The 18,803-nt window shown below is 35.4% G+C and overlaps 3 protein-coding genes across 4 annotated transcripts; all 3 read left to right on the top strand.

Annotated features, from left to right (window-relative positions):
- Window positions 1-5,421: 5,421 nt before the first annotated feature.
- On the top strand, window positions 5,422-8,412 carry LOC137818514 (O-fucosyltransferase family protein). Of its 2 annotated transcripts, XM_090296660.1 has the most exons (4): window positions 6,060-6,192; window positions 6,305-6,814; window positions 7,258-7,507; window positions 8,007-8,412. In XM_090296660.1, the coding sequence occupies exons 2-4, from the start codon at window positions 6,420-6,422 to the stop codon at window positions 8,181-8,183; spliced, it is 822 nt and encodes a 273-aa protein (XP_090152786.1). In that variant the 5' UTR covers window positions 6,060-6,192; window positions 6,305-6,419; the 3' UTR covers window positions 8,184-8,412. The 2 variants fall into 2 exon arrangements, with proteins under 2 accessions (XP_068478085.2, XP_090152786.1); XM_068621984.2 differs by having other exon boundaries at window positions 5,422-6,814.
- Window positions 8,413-10,100: 1,688 nt separating this feature from the next.
- On the top strand, window positions 10,101-13,001 carry LOC137819708 (K+-H+ exchange-like protein). Its single transcript, XM_068623642.2, has 8 exons — window positions 10,101-10,385; window positions 10,462-10,526; window positions 10,605-10,703; window positions 11,132-11,179; window positions 11,291-11,360; window positions 11,481-11,552; window positions 12,243-12,374; window positions 12,649-13,001. Exons 1-8 carry the CDS (start codon window positions 10,188-10,190, stop codon window positions 12,802-12,804), a joined length of 840 nt encoding a protein of 279 aa, XP_068479743.2. The 5' UTR covers window positions 10,101-10,187; the 3' UTR covers window positions 12,805-13,001.
- Window positions 13,002-14,128: 1,127 nt separating this feature from the next.
- Window positions 14,129-17,991, top strand: RPT1A (regulatory particle triple-A 1A). Its single transcript, XM_068623640.2, has 10 exons — window positions 14,129-14,360; window positions 15,150-15,231; window positions 15,665-15,756; window positions 15,846-15,923; window positions 16,124-16,185; window positions 16,294-16,438; window positions 16,517-16,735; window positions 16,818-16,999; window positions 17,265-17,440; window positions 17,615-17,991. The coding sequence occupies exons 1-10, from the start codon at window positions 14,274-14,276 to the stop codon at window positions 17,770-17,772; spliced, it is 1,281 nt and encodes a 426-aa protein (XP_068479741.2). The 5' UTR covers window positions 14,129-14,273; the 3' UTR covers window positions 17,773-17,991.
- Window positions 17,992-18,803: the final 812 nt, after the last annotated feature.

The following is an 18,803-nucleotide window of genomic DNA, read 5'->3' as shown; positions in this document are numbered from 1 at the left end:
CCAACTTGTTGACAGGCATCAAGGTAGGTAGGAAGGAGGTTGAGGTTGGTGTTCTACCATTCGCGGATGATACGTTGTTCTTTTGTGAAGACACTTTTTCTAATGTGTTTACCATAAAGGCCATTCTCAGATGCTATGAAATTGCATCGGGGTTAAAGATTAATTTCCATAAATCAAAGTTGGCAGGAGTGAATGTAAGTAGAGAGACACTGGAGGTGTATGCAAAAACCCTGCATTGCAATCTAATGAGGGTACCCTTTAAGTATCTGAGATTTGAAGTTGGAGGTAATCCTACAAAGAAACTGTTTTGGGAACCGATCATTGATAGACTAAGTGCAAAATTGAATGTATGGAAGGGGAGATTTCTGTCTCTGGCGGGTAGGATATGCTTAGTCAAGTCGGTCTTCACGTCCCTCCCGCTTTTCTATCTCTCCTTCTTCAAAGCACCAGAAGCGGTATGTGATAAAATAATTAGTATCCAAAGAAGATTCTTATGGGATGGGGGAGGGAGAAAAGGACCATACCATGGGTGAGTTGGGAGAATTTGTGTAAACCCAAGGAGGAAGGTGGGTTGGGAATTAAAAATGTAAGACATTTCAATAGGGCGCTTCTCGCAAAGTGGAAGTGGAGGCTTATGGGTGAAGAAAAGGGTATGTGGAAACAAATACTGACATCAAAATATGAAACAGACATAGATCAAAGTTGCAAAAATAAGAAGAATCTTTCTTGGTGGTGGAAAGACCTAGGTAAGTGTTGTGGGGAGGGAGAAGAAGCAAGTTGGTTCCATGGTGAAATTGGTTGGAAGGTGGAAAGAGGGGACAAAGTGAGGTTTTGGGAGGATGCTTAGCTAGGTGGAATTCCTTTAAGCATCAAATACCCAAGATTGTACTCCGTGTCATCGGATAAGGGTAGGAAGGTGAGTGAAGTAGGCGTATGGGAGGAAGATGTATGGATTTGGAATTTGAGATGGAGAAGGACAAGGTTCCAATGGGAATTGGAACAAGAAAAGGAGATGATAACAGTGGTAGAAAGAATCCACTTGAATATGGAAAATCAGGATTCTCTGACCTGGGGTGACGATAGACAAAGCATTTTTACGGTAAAAGCAACATATGAGTGCCTAAGTAAACGTACCAGAGGCAGCCCAAGTCGGGTGTTTCAGCAATTACGGCAGACTAAAGCCTTCCCTAATGTGTTGGTAATAACATGAAGGGTTATGTTAGATAGATTACCGACTAGAGTTTGCCTGATGAGAAGAGGAGTAATGGTTCCTTCGCCTCTATGTGTGATGTGCTGCAGTGACAATGAGTCGACACAACATCTCTTCGTGGCATGTAAAGTTGCCCAATGTGTATGGGACCGCTGTCTTAGATGGGTGGGAGTACAATTTGTTCAACATAATGACTTGCAATGTCACTTTGAACAATTCTGTCTGCCCCAAATCAACCAGAAATAGAATTATGTTTGGAAAGGCATGTGGGTGGCGATAGTAAGGTGCTTATGGGAGCAAAGGAATATAATAGTCTTCAGATAAAGGGTAGTTGATGAGGAAGAAATTTTCCACTTGGCCCAAATCAAAGCGTGGTTGTGGATGAAACACAAACTACATTGTTCAACTATTCTTTAGCAGAATGGCACATTAACCCAGTTCAGTGTCTACTTAGTTAATTGTATCAAGAACAGTGAGGTGAGGAGCATGGAGGGTACTAGAAGGTAGAGTAGATTTAAGTTTGAGGAACCCCAACAAAAAGGTATCCTTCAAGTGGCATGAGCAGGGATAAAAAACATCCAACACAAGATTATATTATCAGAAAATAGATGTTACGAGGCAGTGAAAGGTGGAAAGGAAAGTGGCAGTATTAAGTTGAGAGCTGGGGGGTGGAAACAACTTGGCCAAATTGGTAGCTGAGGTGGTGGGCACGTATTTCTTGATATTCGCAGGGTGTGCTTCAGTGGTTGTGAACAAGAGCAAAGAAAACGTGGTAACACTTCCTGGGATATCAATTGTACTTCCATCTAGTACTCACGTCCAAGCTTTCGTGGTTGAATTCATAATCACATTTTTCCCTATGCTTGTCATATCTAGGGTTACCACTGATAACAGAGCGATCGGTGAGTTGGTAGGGATTGCCATTGGGGCCACCGTGCTGTTGAATGTGATGTTGGCAGGACCAATCACAGGAGCATCAATGAACCCAACAAGAAGTTTAGGCCCTGCGTTGGTGCACAATGAATTCAGAGGTATATGGATATATTTAGTGTCTCCAACGTTTGAGGTTTGGTTGGTGCATGGGTGTATAACACTATTCGTTACACAGATAAGCCACTGCGGGAGATCACCCAAAATGCCTCTTTCCTTAAAGGAAAAAGGCTTAGTGATGCCTCTACCTGATTTATATCAACTGTAACTCTTGCATGCAGAGTAGTTCTCACCAATTTTTATTATCTTCAACATCTCACCAATTGTATCAAGAATAGTGAGGTGAGGAGCATGGGGGTTCTAGAAGGCATAGTAGATTTAAGTTTGGGGGATCCCAACAGAAGGGTATCTTTCAAGCGGCATGAGCAGGGATAAAAAGCATCCAGCACAAGTTTATATTATCAAAAAATAGATGTTACGAGGCAGTGAAAGGTGGAAAGGAAAGTGGTAGTATTAAGTTAAGAGCTGGGGGTAGAAACGACTTGGCCAAGGTGAATGTAATTACTGGGATGATCTTGCTAGTTATGTCTATGTTATGTTGAGTTGGTTTTTATGCAGGTATAAACTAAATGTGCAGCCCAAATCGAAAAAACGTATAGGTAGTAGCTGGAGGGAGTGGGAACCTGTGAGAGATTACGCAGAGTTGCTGGGAAACTTGAAGAAAATTTGTTAAAACAGATAAGGGTTATTGGGTTGTGATCATAAGAATTGAGGAGTTGTATAGGATCGTATAAGGGAAGACTGAAGTGCACTAAGGCTCTAAGGAGTTGGGTAAATCATGAAGTGGGAGGTGGTGGTTGGAAACTACTAAAGTGGAAATATTAAATTAATGCACTATGGGTGAGGGATGAGATGCAGAACACGACTTGGGGGTCTGGGACTTGGGTCAACCTAATGGTAGTGGTTTGGCAGTATATGTTTTAGTAATGCTATGCCCAAGTGTGTGCTCTTGTTGTTGTATCTTTTGTATAAGGGTTTTGGGACACCCCTTAAGTGTCCCGTTAATATTAATTAATTCTTTGATGATAAAAAAAAGAGAATATTACACAGATTCTAGAATATTGTGGGAAGAATTGGATTCATTGCGACCCATTCCTACATGCTTCTGTAGTGTCAAATGCACCTACAAATTGTTCAAGACCATCCTCGAGTACGAAGAATCAGATAGAGTTATGTCTTTTCTAAAATGCCCCAGAGATACTTATAACAGTACAAAGACCCAAATTTTTCTCATGGAACCGTTACCAGGTATAAACAAAGTTTTTTCTCTTGCTCTGCAACAAGAGAAGTATATATGGAAGTTCCTCCTGGAATCATCAATGCAAAATCAAATCAAGTTTGTCATCTCACCAAATCTTTATATGGTTTGAAACAAGCCAGTAGATAGGGGTATGAAAAACTTGTCTAATATCTTTTAACCATAGGTTTCATCCAATCTCAAGCTGATAATTCTCTCTTTATCAAAAAATTAGAAAAAGAAATTATTGCTTTATTAGTTTATGTAGATGACATTATTTTAATCGGTGATGATATGCATGAAATAAATATTGTGAAGAACTTGTTGAATGTTACTTTTAAAATCAAAGACCTAGGTATATTGAAATATTTTCTTGGCTTAGAGATAGCACAAATACATGAAGGTATTCATCTTTGTCCAAAGAAATATGCTCTAGAGATCCTTGATGATGCAGGGATGCTAGGTGCCAAACCAACAACCACACCCATGCAGAAAAAGGAAGATAATATGTTTGAAGAAGTTGACATTCACGAACCTTCAAGTTATAGAAGATTCGTTGAACGTCTTTTGTATCTTGTAAATTCTAGATCAGATATATGCTTTGTAGTTCAACATCTGAGTCAATTTGTTCATAAGCCTACAATCCATCATCATCGTGTCATGTGCTACAACATGTGCTACAATACATAAAAGTTGCCCTTGCACAAGGTTTGTTCTATTCAAAGAAATTTGTTTTACATTTAAAAGATTTTAGTGACTCTGACTGGGCGTCATGTTCCATGACTCGACGCTCAACAACTGGTTTCTGCATTTTTTTGGGAGAATCATTGATTTCATGGAAAATCAAGAAGCAAAGCACGGTTTCTAGATCATCCCCAGAGTCAGAATACCGCGCCTTGGCTTCAACCTCATGTGAGCTGCAATGGTTGACCTTTCTTCTATGAGATCACCATGTCACCACCTCCAACACTGCATGTCTTTACTGCGACTCACAAGAAATCAGACATATTGCTCTTAATAGTAGCTTTTATGAACGTACAAAACACATTGACATCGACTGTCATGTTTGTAAAAGGCTGCAGCAGAATTTATTCCATCTCTTGCCCGTTCGATTTGTAGAACAACCTACAAATGTTCTAAGAAAAGCTCTCAAGCGAAATAGTTTTCAGAAACTTATTAGCAAGCTTGGAGTTCTTTGCATACATGCTCCAGCTTGAAGGAAGGTTTTAAGTTTTATGTTACTGGACTTGTATCTTTCTTATGGTCGTTGTTCCAAAGCCCAAATTTTTCTTCTCCCTTTAATATGTATGAAACATATAATGAAAAAAAATAATGAAAATAGAGTTTCGTTTCTTCTACGCTATCATGTTCTTTTCGTTCTTCATGAAATCCAAGACTTCGATATGTTCCCTTTCATGAGTAGTTTGTTTCATCTTTTACTGATTTTTGTTTTCTCTCACAAGTTTTGATACTTATGAATAACACGTGTATTGTGTCTTTAATCTCTTCTTTAATTTTATATAGTAGAGGATCCCGCACGGCATAACCATAACAAAAGCATTCCGCACGGCATAACTATAACAACAGCAACACATAAAATTTTCAAATTATAACGATAGTAAATTACACATATAAATAAATTAGTAATTTTAATTTTTGAATTTTATTTAATGTTTTTTTTTTCTTTTAGAAACTATTGTGAAAACACCTTACCTTTTTAAGAATTAAAATAGTAGTTTATTTACCTTTTATCAAAACTCAATCTAATATCTTTTGGATATGTGTTTTTCGAAATGTATTTTCAATATCGAATTTTATTTCCAAAATAAAGGGTATTTTCGGAAATTTAAGTGTGTAGGGTGAAGAATCATAAAGGTTGGGTGTAGGAAGAATTTTCCTTATAATTTCAGAAGTTGGGCTGGGCTAACCCAACAACCAGTGGTTGAAACGTCGATTGGGGCCCACACACTGTTCCTGTGTGCAATCATTTCCAACTACCGACTCACTTACCTTGCTTACTCTGTTGGCATCTCCTCCACGCACGCTCACACGTTTTCTTTTTTATCATCGCTTACTGCCACGCGCAACCGACACACCCCGAACGAGTTACCGACTCACTTCGTTCACTCGCCCCCCAACTCAGTCGCCGCCGTGGCCAACAACACAGTAATGCATATGGACTCCTCCTCCGACGAGGAGGAGGACGACCGCCGCAACCTCGTCGACCAGAACCACCGCAAACCTCCGTCCCCGCACCTCGCCGCCGCCTTCCACGTCGAAGATCCCTCCTCGCGCTTCTCCCACGTGAATTCCAGATTCCAGAAGAAGTACATTGTCGCAATTCTCGCTATCCTCCTCGTTATCCTCTTCTTCTCCGTCGCCGATTTCCACAGCCTTTCCTCAAGCTCTTCCTTCCAATTCGATTCCATCACCGATCGAATGAAGGAATCAGAATTGCGCGCCATTAACCTCTTGCGTCGACAGCAGCTAGGACTCTTAACCGCGTGGAACACCACGCGCCAGTCCAACGTGTCGGATCCGAACCAATTGGAGGATCTGAAATCCGCATTGTTCAAGCAGATTTCTCTCAACCGTGAGATTGAGCAGATTCTGTTGAATCCGCATTCCATGGGGAACATTGTTGAGCCTGAATTCGATTTAAACGCTACTCTGAACGGCGTCATTTACGATAGGTGTAGAACGGTGGATCAGAATTTGTCAGAGAGGAGAACCATCCAGTGGAACCCTAGGGATGGTAAATTTTTACTTGCTATATGCGTTTCGGGGCAAATGTCTAACCATTTGATTTGTTTGGAGAAACACATATTTTTCGCTGCTTTGCTAAATAGGATTTTGGTGATTCCTAGTTCCAAGGTGGATTACCGGTTCGATAGAGTCGTGGACATTGATCGCATTAACAAGTGCTTGGGGAAGAAAGTGGTGGTTTCCTTTGAGGACTTTTCGAATTTGAAGAAGGGTCACATGCATATTGATAAGTTTTTGTGTTACTTTTCGAAGCCTTCGCCTTGTTATTTGGATGATGAATGGTTGAAGAAGTTGGAGGGTTTAGGTTTGACTATGAATAAACCTGAGGTCGTGTGGGATGAGGATACCCGGAATCCGAAGAACAAGACGGTTCAGGATGTGCTGGGGAAGTTTAGCTATGATGATGATGTTATGGCAATTGGGGATGTGTTCTACGCTGAAGTGGAACCAGAATGGGTGATGCAACCTGGTGGGCCAATTGCTCACCAATGCAAGACTCTCATTGAACCTAATCGCCTTATTTCACTCACTGCCCAACGGTTTATTCAGACGTTTCTGGGAAAGAACTTCGTTGCATTGCATTTCCGAAGACACGGGTTTTTGAAATTCTGGTATACCCTCTCTTTCTTTCATTTCCCCTTTGTAATCTATCGTAACCCATATAAAGTTAGAATTTAATTTTTATGTGTTGTCGATTTAAAAAGTTTTGAACTATCCAACCAGTAAGAAATCATGATAACTAACTTTTTAATGTAGCTATTGCAAATGTCAGCAAAATTACCAAATTTGAGACAGTGCAAAATTTCTCTACATTGATAGTGCATGCACCATTTTCTCATAAATTTATAAATTTATTGCGTGAGTATGATATGCATCTTGTATGTATTATGTAAGGTCTCCAAACTTTCCCTGCGTGACATGGTTGTTTGCGACAAGTTGCTAGCTGCATTTTCATGGCTCAATGTCATCAACATTTGTGAATTCTGCAATTTGGTGTTCATCCTTTTTTTTTTCTACCATTATGTTCTCTGATGATACGTTTTCGTGCTTGCAGTAATGCTAAAAAGCCAAGTTGCTTTTTCCCCATACCTCAAGCTGCAGAGTGCATCTTGAGGGTGGTTGAGAGGGCTGATGCACCTATAGTTTATCTTTCTACGGATGCAGCAGAAAGTGAGACTGGTCTGCTTCAGTCACTGGTCGTGCTGAATGGCAGGCCTGTTCCTCTTGTAATACGACCAGCTCGAAATTCAGCAGAAAAATGGGATGCTCTGTTGTACAGGCATGGTTTGGATGGAGATACACAGGTGAGATGACAGCGTTTCATTTTACTTTATGTGCTTTTAAGTCTAAGTCCAGCTCTGTTAGTGACCTCAATATACCTTCCATGTCTGGTCTTCTTGTTTGTTTTAAATAAATAAATAAAACTGTTTACAGGACTATAATTGATCATGCTTGCTTTTTTTCACTGCTTAATTGTCTGTGGTCTACGTCTGGAAAAATCCTCGATGTTTTATCCCAAATTCCATGACAACCGTTGATTTGTCGTAGATGTAACTATTCTCATTCTATCATTCAAAGCCCACCTTTTGCATTCAGAAAAAAAAAAAAGTTTAAGAACTTAGGCATTATTCAATTTGTTGGTTTCAGTAGCAGTTAATTTAGTGCAATCACTGAAAATATGCCGTGGCTCGTAATACAAGTTTGTACTACAAGCTTCTAATTGCACGGTTCTTTCCTCTCTACAACAATTGTTTCTTTACCACTCTTAATTTCTTTGCTGATGTGAATATTTTCATGCTGAAGGTGGAAGCTATGCTGGACAAGACTATTTGTGCCATGTCTAGCGTGTTCATTGGAGCCCCTGGTTCCACTTTCACCGAAGACATTCTGCGGCTGAGAAGGGGCTGGGAAACGGCATCGATATGTGATGAGTATCTTTGCCAAGGTGAGGAACCAGACATTGTAGCGGAAAATGAATAACACAAAAACACAAAAACGGTTTTCTCGGGACCAACACGTATTTGTTGTGCCATGATTGGAATTTGGAGATTTGTGAATGTGAGTAGTCATGTAAGATAATAGAAATAGGGATGTTATGGATAAGTTTTGCTTGTTATACATTCTTTCTCATAATGATTATAATTTGTATTATCCACACATTGATCCAGAGTTTGCCCTAAAGAAGCAATTGTGGCATTTCAACGTTCCATTTCTCGTTCCTCGTCCTTTTGTATACTAATTAGAAGACACATACTAACCAGAAATCAATAACGAGTAGCCGTGCGTTGGAATGGATTATCAAAGTTTAAATGTCTGCTAAGCATTTCTAAGAAACTTCTTCTATGGACTGCTGGTAACAACATATTTACTAATAGGGTTTTTGTTATTGATTAAAAAGCTAACAAAATCACATGATCACGGCTAAAATTTACTAAAATAGGAAGTGAATTCACTAGAAAAAGTTATTTTCAATGATTTTCGATCAATGATGTGTTTATAATATTTTTCTTCATTGAGATCAATCCACGAAAACAAACATAAGTTAGTCTGTACTCTACTTGCTCTGAAAGTGTAAATTAGAACCCTACTTTACTTATTTTATTGTTTTGAATTATATTAATAGTGGAAAGGATTTATACTGATAAAATGATGCATTGTATTTTCAATTATTAATTATAATTCATTAAAACAAGGGGATCAAATAGGGAAAGTTTCTTTAAAAACTTGGATGCTGTGACTTTTATAGGTAAAAAGTTGTGATTTTCCCTTGAAGGAGATGGAGAAAACTAGGAAATTGGCGCAGTTATTTGCCGCATATGACACTATCATTTATGTGGAAATGTCTAATATCGCTTGAATGGAATTGGTCTTTTTTTCACAAGAGAAATTCTATATATATATAGTATATAAAAGAGTTTGTTCAGACAAACTCAAAATATAAATATATTTGTATTACTGATAAATTATCAGATTTTTTTAACATGTTATAAAACTTTTTATTTTTATCCTAAAACTAATTTAGACAATATTTCAAACTATGAAATAAGTTATTACAATGTTTTTGGGATAAAAGAAAAAATATATTAGGAAACAAATGTTAGAAATCAATAATTTATTAAGGAGTGAATATATAATTTAAAATTCATATTTATATTGAATTTCATAAATTTTACTAAAGACGTGATAATTAAATTTTTAGACTTTGAAAAAGGTATATTTTTTTACTTACATACACTAAACTGTACTATTTTATCACAATTAATTAGTAATTTTAATTTTTTTTAAATCTCTTAATTTAATTTTCTAGATCTTTTATCAGTTGCTACATTCACATTTAAAAAAAGAGAGAATCATATGCTTTCACTCATGATAATAAATAAATTTGACATTTCAAATCTGTTCCATTGTTCATAACTTTTTTTTTTTCATGCCACACTTTTGCCAATTTTCTTCCATTTTGATTCAAAGACACAAGTGTTAGTTTCATAATAAAAAAAATGTCTCCCCTAGTAATGTGTTGGATAAAGTGATTGCTTCATCTCCAATGATGTAATGTTACCTAGATACCAACCAATGAAAGCTTAGAAGAATTTGCCACCATGTTCACAGATGCAAAGAATAACCAAAAAAAGTGCACCACCTTTGTTTTTTTATTACTTTCTTTCCATTAAATACTTTTAAATCTTTATTTTTCATTTAAAATCTTCAGACCATTAAACTTATCAAATCACTTTATTTTTGTAGTTAAATTTTATCAAGTTAACACACAAATTAATTTTTATTTTGAATATTTTTCAAATTAATTACTGTAATCTTCTTAATTATTTATCTTACATGAATATCATTTGTTGAACTCAGCTTAAATTAATTCAGTGTTTATAAAATTAAAATAATATTTTTCAAGCATCTCAACCTTTTCATTTTCCTAGGGTTTTACTTCATCAAAGGCTTCTTCTTGCATTCCTTTCTCGCAATCACATCACCATGAGAGCCAAATTAGTCGTCTTCCCAGTACGAGGTAGGAACTGGTGCTTCACCCGAACCATCGATCACTCTATCTCAGCCACCCCTGTTTCCTCTCAATCCCCTTCAACCCTCAAGGAATTGTGGACCAATGTCAAGGTTCCTACCAAACCCCTTAACGCCAAAGCTGAGCTCTTTGTGGATTTCATTGCCAACAAGGTGACATTCTCTTATTTTCTTGTGAGTTTCTCCTTCTGGGTATATTGTTTTTAATCTCTGGTTATCTGGGTCGTAGATGAATCAAGCTTGGATTGTCTTGGAGAAAGCGCAAGATGGGTCTTTGAAGAAGAAGATTCACGGGTGGGTTTTGCATTGTTGTTTAGTGGTGGTTGGTGAAGTTGTTTCTCACGGCTGTTCCTGATTTTAAGCTTTTCGCAGGTTGGGGTTGTGGCTCTTGTCGCGGGTTCACCCGTCGGAGATATTTTTGAAGTCTATATCGAAAGAAATCACCAGTGTTGAAGTCGTATTCCCATCGAGGTTGGCCTTGTGTACTTGCATTGTGGATGTGCTATTTGGTTTGAGTTTAACTTGTATGCACTAGTGTTGAAACTTTTTTACATTGTTCAATTCTTGGACATTTTCTTCAATGTGGATAAAGGAGCAGTGTGAAGTGTGGTGTGTGAAATGAGAGATGAAGTTATGTCTGCTTTGTATCCAGAGACCTTTCATGATGGTTTTATCTTTTACCTTCTTTTTAAATATTGCAGTTATCCTTGCTTGACAGAATCATTTTGCATTACTGCACTTCATATTTTTACCTTAGCTTGCCGTTTTTTAGTTCTATCCAATAATCTGCACTTGAAAGTCATGTGGGAATGTAACGTGAATGAAGAGGACAATTTAGCAGAAATACAGAGATAGTTTTTCAAGCTTGTATAACAATAGCAATTATAACATATTTGCAGTTTGAATGCTCAACTTGTTCGTCGAAGACTGAGAGATATTGCTTTGAGGTAATTCGTGGTCCTTCTTTTGTACGGGTGATGCCGGAATAAATCACTTTCTGTGCTAACTTAGAACATGTTACTGTTTCTTGTGATTTAATTCTAAGTTACAATCTGCAGGGGATCAATCGTCCACCGGAAATACTTCTATGGTTCTATTTCACTAATTCCATTGACTTCTGCACTTAGCGTAAGAATGTTAACTACCAGTACTTTATTGCTTTGTTATGTTTGTGGGTCATTTTTCGCTTTGCTATTTCATTCATTTTTTCTTGTCAATTGATATCCATGTTTTATTTTTGGATTGCAGATATTACCCTTGCCAAACGTGCCCTTCTTCTGGATTTTATTTCGTGCTTATTCTCATTGGAGAGCCATGCAGGTTTGTGCTATCTCTGTACAATACTTGCCATCCATTCTTTTCCTTCTCCTGTCATTGTGTTTATATGTCTGTTTTGCATTACAATCAAGGACTCTCTATTGTTCATGTCAGTCTCAATTTTCTAATTATCAGAAGAGTTCCTTGTTTTATATAGATGTCATATTCTTGTCAAGCTTGTTAAGGTTGTAAAATTGGCAAAGGACATTGCTTACTCATAGACATCTTGAGGGACTGAGATATAACTATACCTGATTCCACGTTATGTATATTGAAGCTTACTTTTTTCAAAGGTTAAGTTACTCTGTTGATCCTTATAGTTAAACCAACTTTACCCTTTAATCTGCATACTAACCATCACTCTAAATCATATGTATAAATACTAAAATAAATGATTTCAAGTATTTATAGGGACTACAAGATAGAGTTCCTATAACTATAAAAATGAATGAGTTATTAAACCATTTTTTAATTCATGAATGTCAAGGGATGTCTGTTTGTAAATTGTAAATTGTAAATCATGGTGGACATCACTTGGTTTGAGAGAAATTAAAAGAGTTACATGGTTGTTTGTTTCATAGTTGTCAATTTACATGTTTGTTTGTTTCATAATTGTCAATTTACAGTGGAACTACCTATAATTTTTAATGTCCTTCTTATCCTTAGGTTTTTCTTTTATATAATTTTGTTCAGGGAGGTGAGAACCTGCTTGGACTGGTCTCAAACAGTAGCAATACTTCACAAACACATAGAGAGAAAAACAAAACTGAGCCTACAGACTCTAACAATCAAAGCCATCATGATTCACAACATGAACAAAATTGTGTAAGTATTTACACTTTCTGCCTAGAGATATTAGGATGTAAAAGTGTGAATTTGAAAACTGGGTCGAAAACATTAAATACATTTTTTCGTTCTATTCATACATTTTTCAATCTATCAGTTCTAGTCTCAATTCAAAATTCAAATACTAGTCAAAGTATCTACTTATTTTTTTGTCTGGTTTTTCATACCTAAACAATACTTTGATTTGAATTATGTTGTACATATTCATTGATATGTCTCACTTTGTTTATTATTTCACACATATCAATATCAGGTATTGAGGTCATCCAAAGAACTGGACCATCTGATTCATGTAGAAGATGGAGTACACGACGGACTCAGTAGACAAACTATCATGAAAATCTGCAAGATCTATAGCTTAAACACACAAGATGTTATAAAATACAAGGAAGCCAAATCATATATGTAGTTACATTTGGATTTTTGCTCAAATTCTTTCCCATTCTTAAATTGCAAAATTCTCACCTAGCTCACAAATTTCCATGGTCTCAGCCAAATATAGCTTATTAAGTATACATTAGTTCCATATTCACATGTTTTGGTTTATGTAGAAGATTTCAAATAAAAATGTATGGCCAACTTTAAGTCATGCAAATTCTTCCTCCACCCATATGAAAATATTTTCTTTATGTACCTTCATATTAATTATAAAATGTTACTCTTTTTTTAAAATTTTTAAATAATCTTAAATAAAACATATCTTCAACTGTACCTTATATCTCTTCCTGCTACAATACTTTATTCTTCTTTTGAAAATGCTTTATTCTTCTCTTGAAAGAAGATTCAATAATTTGAGTTAATAAGAGGGTTGAGGTGAGATTAGTTGTATTACATTATTCACGAAGATAATTTTTTTTAGTTTTGTATTATATTTTTGTATTTTGTTTTGTTTTGTGACTTTTAAATAAATGAAAAAAAACAAAAGAACAAAAACATAATTATTATTAGTGCAAAAATATCACAAAACTTATCTGGACCACTAACTACTTTTTTATCTAATTGTGAATTCTTTGATTTGATTTTAAAATAAAAATGCATTTCTACAATTATCATAAAAAAAGAGTAAATAAATACTTTTCATTAAAAAATTATAATTTATTAATATTTATTTTTAAGCCTAAATATTGTTGATATGATTTAATCAAATTACAAAATTTCCTAATAATTACAAGTTTATTTCTTTAAGGAAATTAAAACTTCACTAAACTATGATTATTCATTGTTAATTTGATAATCCTCTCATTTCTGTTATTGCATGATCGTTTAGTTGTTTTCTTAACCACTTTTATTCATCTTTTTGAAAGAATATCATTCAAAATTACAGAGTAACACAATTTTCATGACTCTCTTATTTTCAAATTATTAATGATCTTTTTTAACAATATATAATTTAAGTTTATTTTTGTGCATTGTTTGTGTCAATCTTTTATTTAAAATAAACTGGAATAGTCAGAATTTTAACATTATGGAAGTTAAAAAAATTATTTATGATTTTTATGTCAGATTATAAATGATAAAATATTTTTTTTATTGTAATCATACTTTTGGTAATAAAATGACAATTCTATTTATTCTTTGAATACTTATATTTAATTTTTAAAATATACAAAGTTGAAAATTCAATATTTTTTTTACTATTGATAAAACATAAATACTACCCTTACAAAACAACGTAAAAATATTTGATTTAATTTCCTAAAAATGATATATTTAATATGAATTTATTTTGGTCTGGTTTATTCCATTTCTTACTTCATATAAAAGGGGCTGAACCTCTTTGCAACTTCAACTCAAATCCCTTTCTTTTGGTTTTCTTTGGCTTCTCTCGGAAGAAAACTTTGAGCAGAAACCAATTCACAATCGGAGGAAGAATAATCAATGGCGATTGAACACGAAGACGATCTCAAGGACGAGAAGAACCCTCGACCCCTCGACGAGGATGACATCGCACTCCTCAAAACCTACGTAATTTTCTTTCTCACTCTCTCTCAAAAACCCTAATTTCCCAATATCCCCCTTTTCTCTTTTAGGCTTATCAGATCTTCGTTTTTGTGAGCATCGTACAATATTGTAGTTCTTATTTTCTTGTTCCATTTCCCATGACATCCCAAATGAATCACAAGTCTAGTATGCTTTCGACTCTTCTGTTACTGGGCTTCGTTTGCTTAGCCTTTTGGGGGAAATTTACTGGCCTTGAGCTACTTTCTCGTAATTCTGATTCTAGATCGTGGGGTTGGTTAAAGTCTGTAGCTTTGAGCTTTTTAATAATTATGGAGCCCTAGGAAGTTTAAGGTTTTTGATCGTGAAAAAGAGAGAAATAAAGATTTCGACACGTTTTATGAATGTTTAGAATTTGAGTTACTGGTGCGCTAGTTGTTGTGGTAGTTACGTGGTAAGGTAATTGTCCATAAATTTTGATATAGATGTCAAAGTTTTATTCGGGTTTTAGCCTTCTTGTCGAGGTAAATCTTGCATGGGTATGTAGATTTATTCGGGGTTGCTCGGGTGCTACTGATGTGTCTGGCGAAATATGAAAGTACTGATGATGCCGAGTCTCTTTACTCTGTAATTACAAAACTGCTGAGTCATAGTTATGTCTCTCTAGATGTTTTACTCGTGTAGTGGTTATTGGTTCCCGTACTCAGTATCTTATAATTTCTGGGTAGAGAATATTTTTCTGTGATCGGTGGTGTTTGCTAATCGTAGTATATTTAAAATTATATAGTCTCTGATAGTATATTTTGGTTTACTCAGGGTTTGGGACCTTATTCCACAAGCATAAAAAAGGCAGAGAAGGAAATCAAAGACATGGCTAAGAAAGTGAATGACTTGTGTGGTATGTGCAGAAGGTTTAATTTGTTACTGCATTCCATTATTGTGCTTGCTAGATCATTTTAGTTGTTCAATTTAAAGAAAGATATATCTTTGCCCTTTTTTTTCTGCTTGCATTTCGTTAGTGTGCAAAAGATTTAGCCAGTGCACTTCTACTCTCCGTTTATTTTTTATGGGATAAAATTTTGATACTTAATTGCGTAATTTTGCTTTCGTTAAATTTATCATGTGTTATCTTATAGCTGATAAAATTAGTTTGTGGCTTAGCAGTCATTAACCAAGGGAAAAACTGAAGGGAAGGGATTCATAATTGTTATTGTGTAGAGGTTTTGTTTTCGTTGTATTTATAGTTTAGACAGGTGTTCTAGTTGGAACGACTGAATGCTGTTAACACTTGCGTACCTCCTTATATGTTTGCTTCCTTTTGCTATAAATAGGAATCAAGGAGTCTGATACTGGTTTAGCTGCACCAAGCCAATGGGATCTTGTTTCTGATAAGCAAATGATGCAGGAGGAGCAGCCTCTTCAGGTGATTGTTATTTTTATTTGATAGAGTTTGCTCTAAGTGTGTTTTTTAGTATATGTGAGAGTTTCTAATTATGGTTATTTGTTGAACAGGTGGCACGATGCACCAAGATTATAAATCCAAACTCTGAAGATGCTAAATATGTTATCAATGTGAAGCAGATTGCAAAGGTGCCTATATTTTTATTTTTTAACAATCTTTTCATGTTTCCCTTTTTTTATCTCATAGTTGTTTCTTTGAAGATTTCTGGCATCACTTGTTGCTTAAGATATCACATGTTGATCAATTGTTTTGTGTTTTGTAAATTGCCAAATTTTTTCTGTTTCGGAGTTGCCATGTTGAATCTAACCTTCTGCTTTGATGTTGACAGTTTGTTGTTGGGTTAGGAGACAAGGTTTCCCCCACTGACATAGAGGAAGGGATGCGTGTTGGGTATGTATCCTTTATGTAATTTGCTGCTAGAATATTAACTTTATAAAGAAGAGGAACCCTTTAGCTATGTTGTCTGCTAGTTGTTTGACATTCATTTTATCATTGCAGGGTTGATAGAAACAAATATCAGATTCAGATACCTTTACCTCCAAAAATTGATCCAAGTGTAACCATGATGACAGTTGAAGAGAAGCCAGATGTGACATATAATGATGTTGGTGGATGTAAGGAGCAGATTGAAAAGATGCGTGAGGTAAGTCATTGAAATTTCACTTATCATCATACATTATAATGAAGTTGTGCAGCACTAAATTTTTAATTTCAATGCAAGGTTGTTGAACTTCCCATGCTTCACCCTGAGAAATTCGTCAAGCTTGGGATTGATCCTCCAAAGGGTGTTCTTTGTTATGGTCCCCCAGGAACTGGGAAAACACTTCTGGCCAGGGCTGTGGCTAATAGAACTGATGCTTGTTTTATAAGAGTTATTGGAAGTGAGCTAGTTCAGAAATATGTTGGTGAGGGGGCTAGGATGGTTCGTGAACTATTTCAGGTAAAAAGACATCAGACCTCCTAGATTTTGGTAAATTTTTCCATGAAATTCAACCATTTACCTACAATTTTATCTCTTGTAGATGGCTCGTTCAAAGAAGGCCTGCATTGTGTTTTTTGATGAAGTTGATGCAATTGGAGGTGCACGATTTGATGATGGTGTAGGTGGTGACAATGAGGTTCAACGCACCATGCTTGAAATTGTGAATCAGCTTGATGGATTTGATGCTCGTGGAAACATCAAAGTTTTGATGGCAACAAACAGGTTGGTACATTTTATCACTAGAGCATCTCAGGTTTACTGTGCCAGTTTTGTTATTATAATCATGATGCATTCCAAATACCCTTTTAATCCATTTTTAATTGTAAGGTTGTATCCCTAAGTGACAGTTTTGTAAGGAAAAAAATTACAAATCTAGGTTTGCATTGCAAATGTAACATGGTTCTGTGGATGCATTTCTTCAATTTTGAAGTTTAAGCGCTACTGTAAGCTGGGCTTATCGTTAGGTCTTTTTGTCCACAATTTCCAGGCCTGACACTCTAGATCCTGCACTACTACGACCCGGGCGATTGGACCGTAAAGTTGAATTTGGCCTTCCTGATTTAGAGAGCAGGACACAGATATTCAAGATACACACGAGAACCATGAACTGTGAAAGGGATATCCGATTTGAACTTTTGGCTCGGCTTTGCCCAAATTCCACTGGTATGTTATCTTGTACTTGTTTACCATCAATGATTCAAGGACCAGTATTAAGCAATTATACTTTCTGGTCAAACTTGTTCTGGTTTTGAGGAATTTTTTGGTATCTGACATTGTGAGCCTGAATTATCTCTAGACATTAGTTTTCTGATAGATACTTTTTGTTGTCTCATCCAGGAGCTGACATAAGGAGTGTATGCACGGAAGCTGGAATGTATGCTATCCGCGCCAGGAGGAAGACTGTAACAGAGAAAGACTTCCTTGATGCAGTAAATAAAGTCATCAAAGGATACCAGAAGTTCAGTGCTACTCCCAAATATATGGTCTACAATTGAGTTATTCTTTCATCTTTTTTCGAGACCATATTAGAACGTACAATCTTTATTTTCCCCTGACTGAGAAAATTGAAGGACGTGTGATTCTTTATGTGAAACTGCTGTTTGAATGCATCCTTGCTATTCCTTGCTTTTGGATCCAAAGTTAAGACCAAGTCCTTTTATGCTTTGAAGATTATACTTATTATTAATGGAAGTTTTTCGTCACTGGGGGAAAAACAATCCTCGTCTTGTCATATGTATGGAGATTGATTAGGAAACTTGATTTTACTTGTTCGATGGAACTGTTGGTTACTATAAAAAAATAAAAACAATAGATCGGATTTTAGTAGTTCAGATTAAAATATCTTATTTATACGCTGAAATCATTTTCATTTGCAATGATATATATTGTTGTGATTATAATGTTTATATTTATAATTACTTATTCCTATAAACAAGAATTGTTTTCGCTATTTACTCTTGAAAGCCAATGACAGTGCATTCTTTGTAATATTTAAATTGTTGAATAATTTTATATCCTCATAAATTTTTATGAGCTTTTTAAATATTTTCAGAGTTTAGTAATTGAGGAAATTAAGAATAAAATGAATATTTAGTACTATGTTTTTTCTATTTTTACGAGTAAATTTAAAATATAATTTATCATTTTATTTACGTCATATGAATGCATTATCAACTTTTCCATTATAACTAGCAATAAATGAAAGAAATGAAAAGTGTTAAAATATGAAACAACTTTGGTATGAATAGCAATTAATTACATTTGTTGGAAAAATAATTTTATTTATATATTAAACGGAGGGAAGAAATATAATGCAAACACACATGATAAGATACTTTTCTTCCTATAACCCTCAGAAAATAATTTTGCCTCCTTCATATTAAACAAAAAGCTTTATCTTCATCCCTTATCCAAAAATTTCAAAAATTGTGTTATTGATTCAGCGATGACGTTTGATTTTATGACATTAAAATAAAGAGCAGTGATAAAAAATGAGAAGGGTAGCTGATTCATTCCTCGGTATTTT

The sequence above is a fragment of the Phaseolus vulgaris genome, chromosome 10, assembly GCF_051622355.1.
Source record: "Phaseolus vulgaris cultivar YP4 chromosome 10, ASM5162235v1, whole genome shotgun sequence".
Taxonomy (NCBI): Eukaryota; Viridiplantae; Streptophyta; class Magnoliopsida; order Fabales; family Fabaceae; genus Phaseolus; species Phaseolus vulgaris.
The sequence above is the reverse complement of the archived record's forward strand: the minus strand, read 5'-3'. Positions and strand labels throughout refer to the sequence as shown.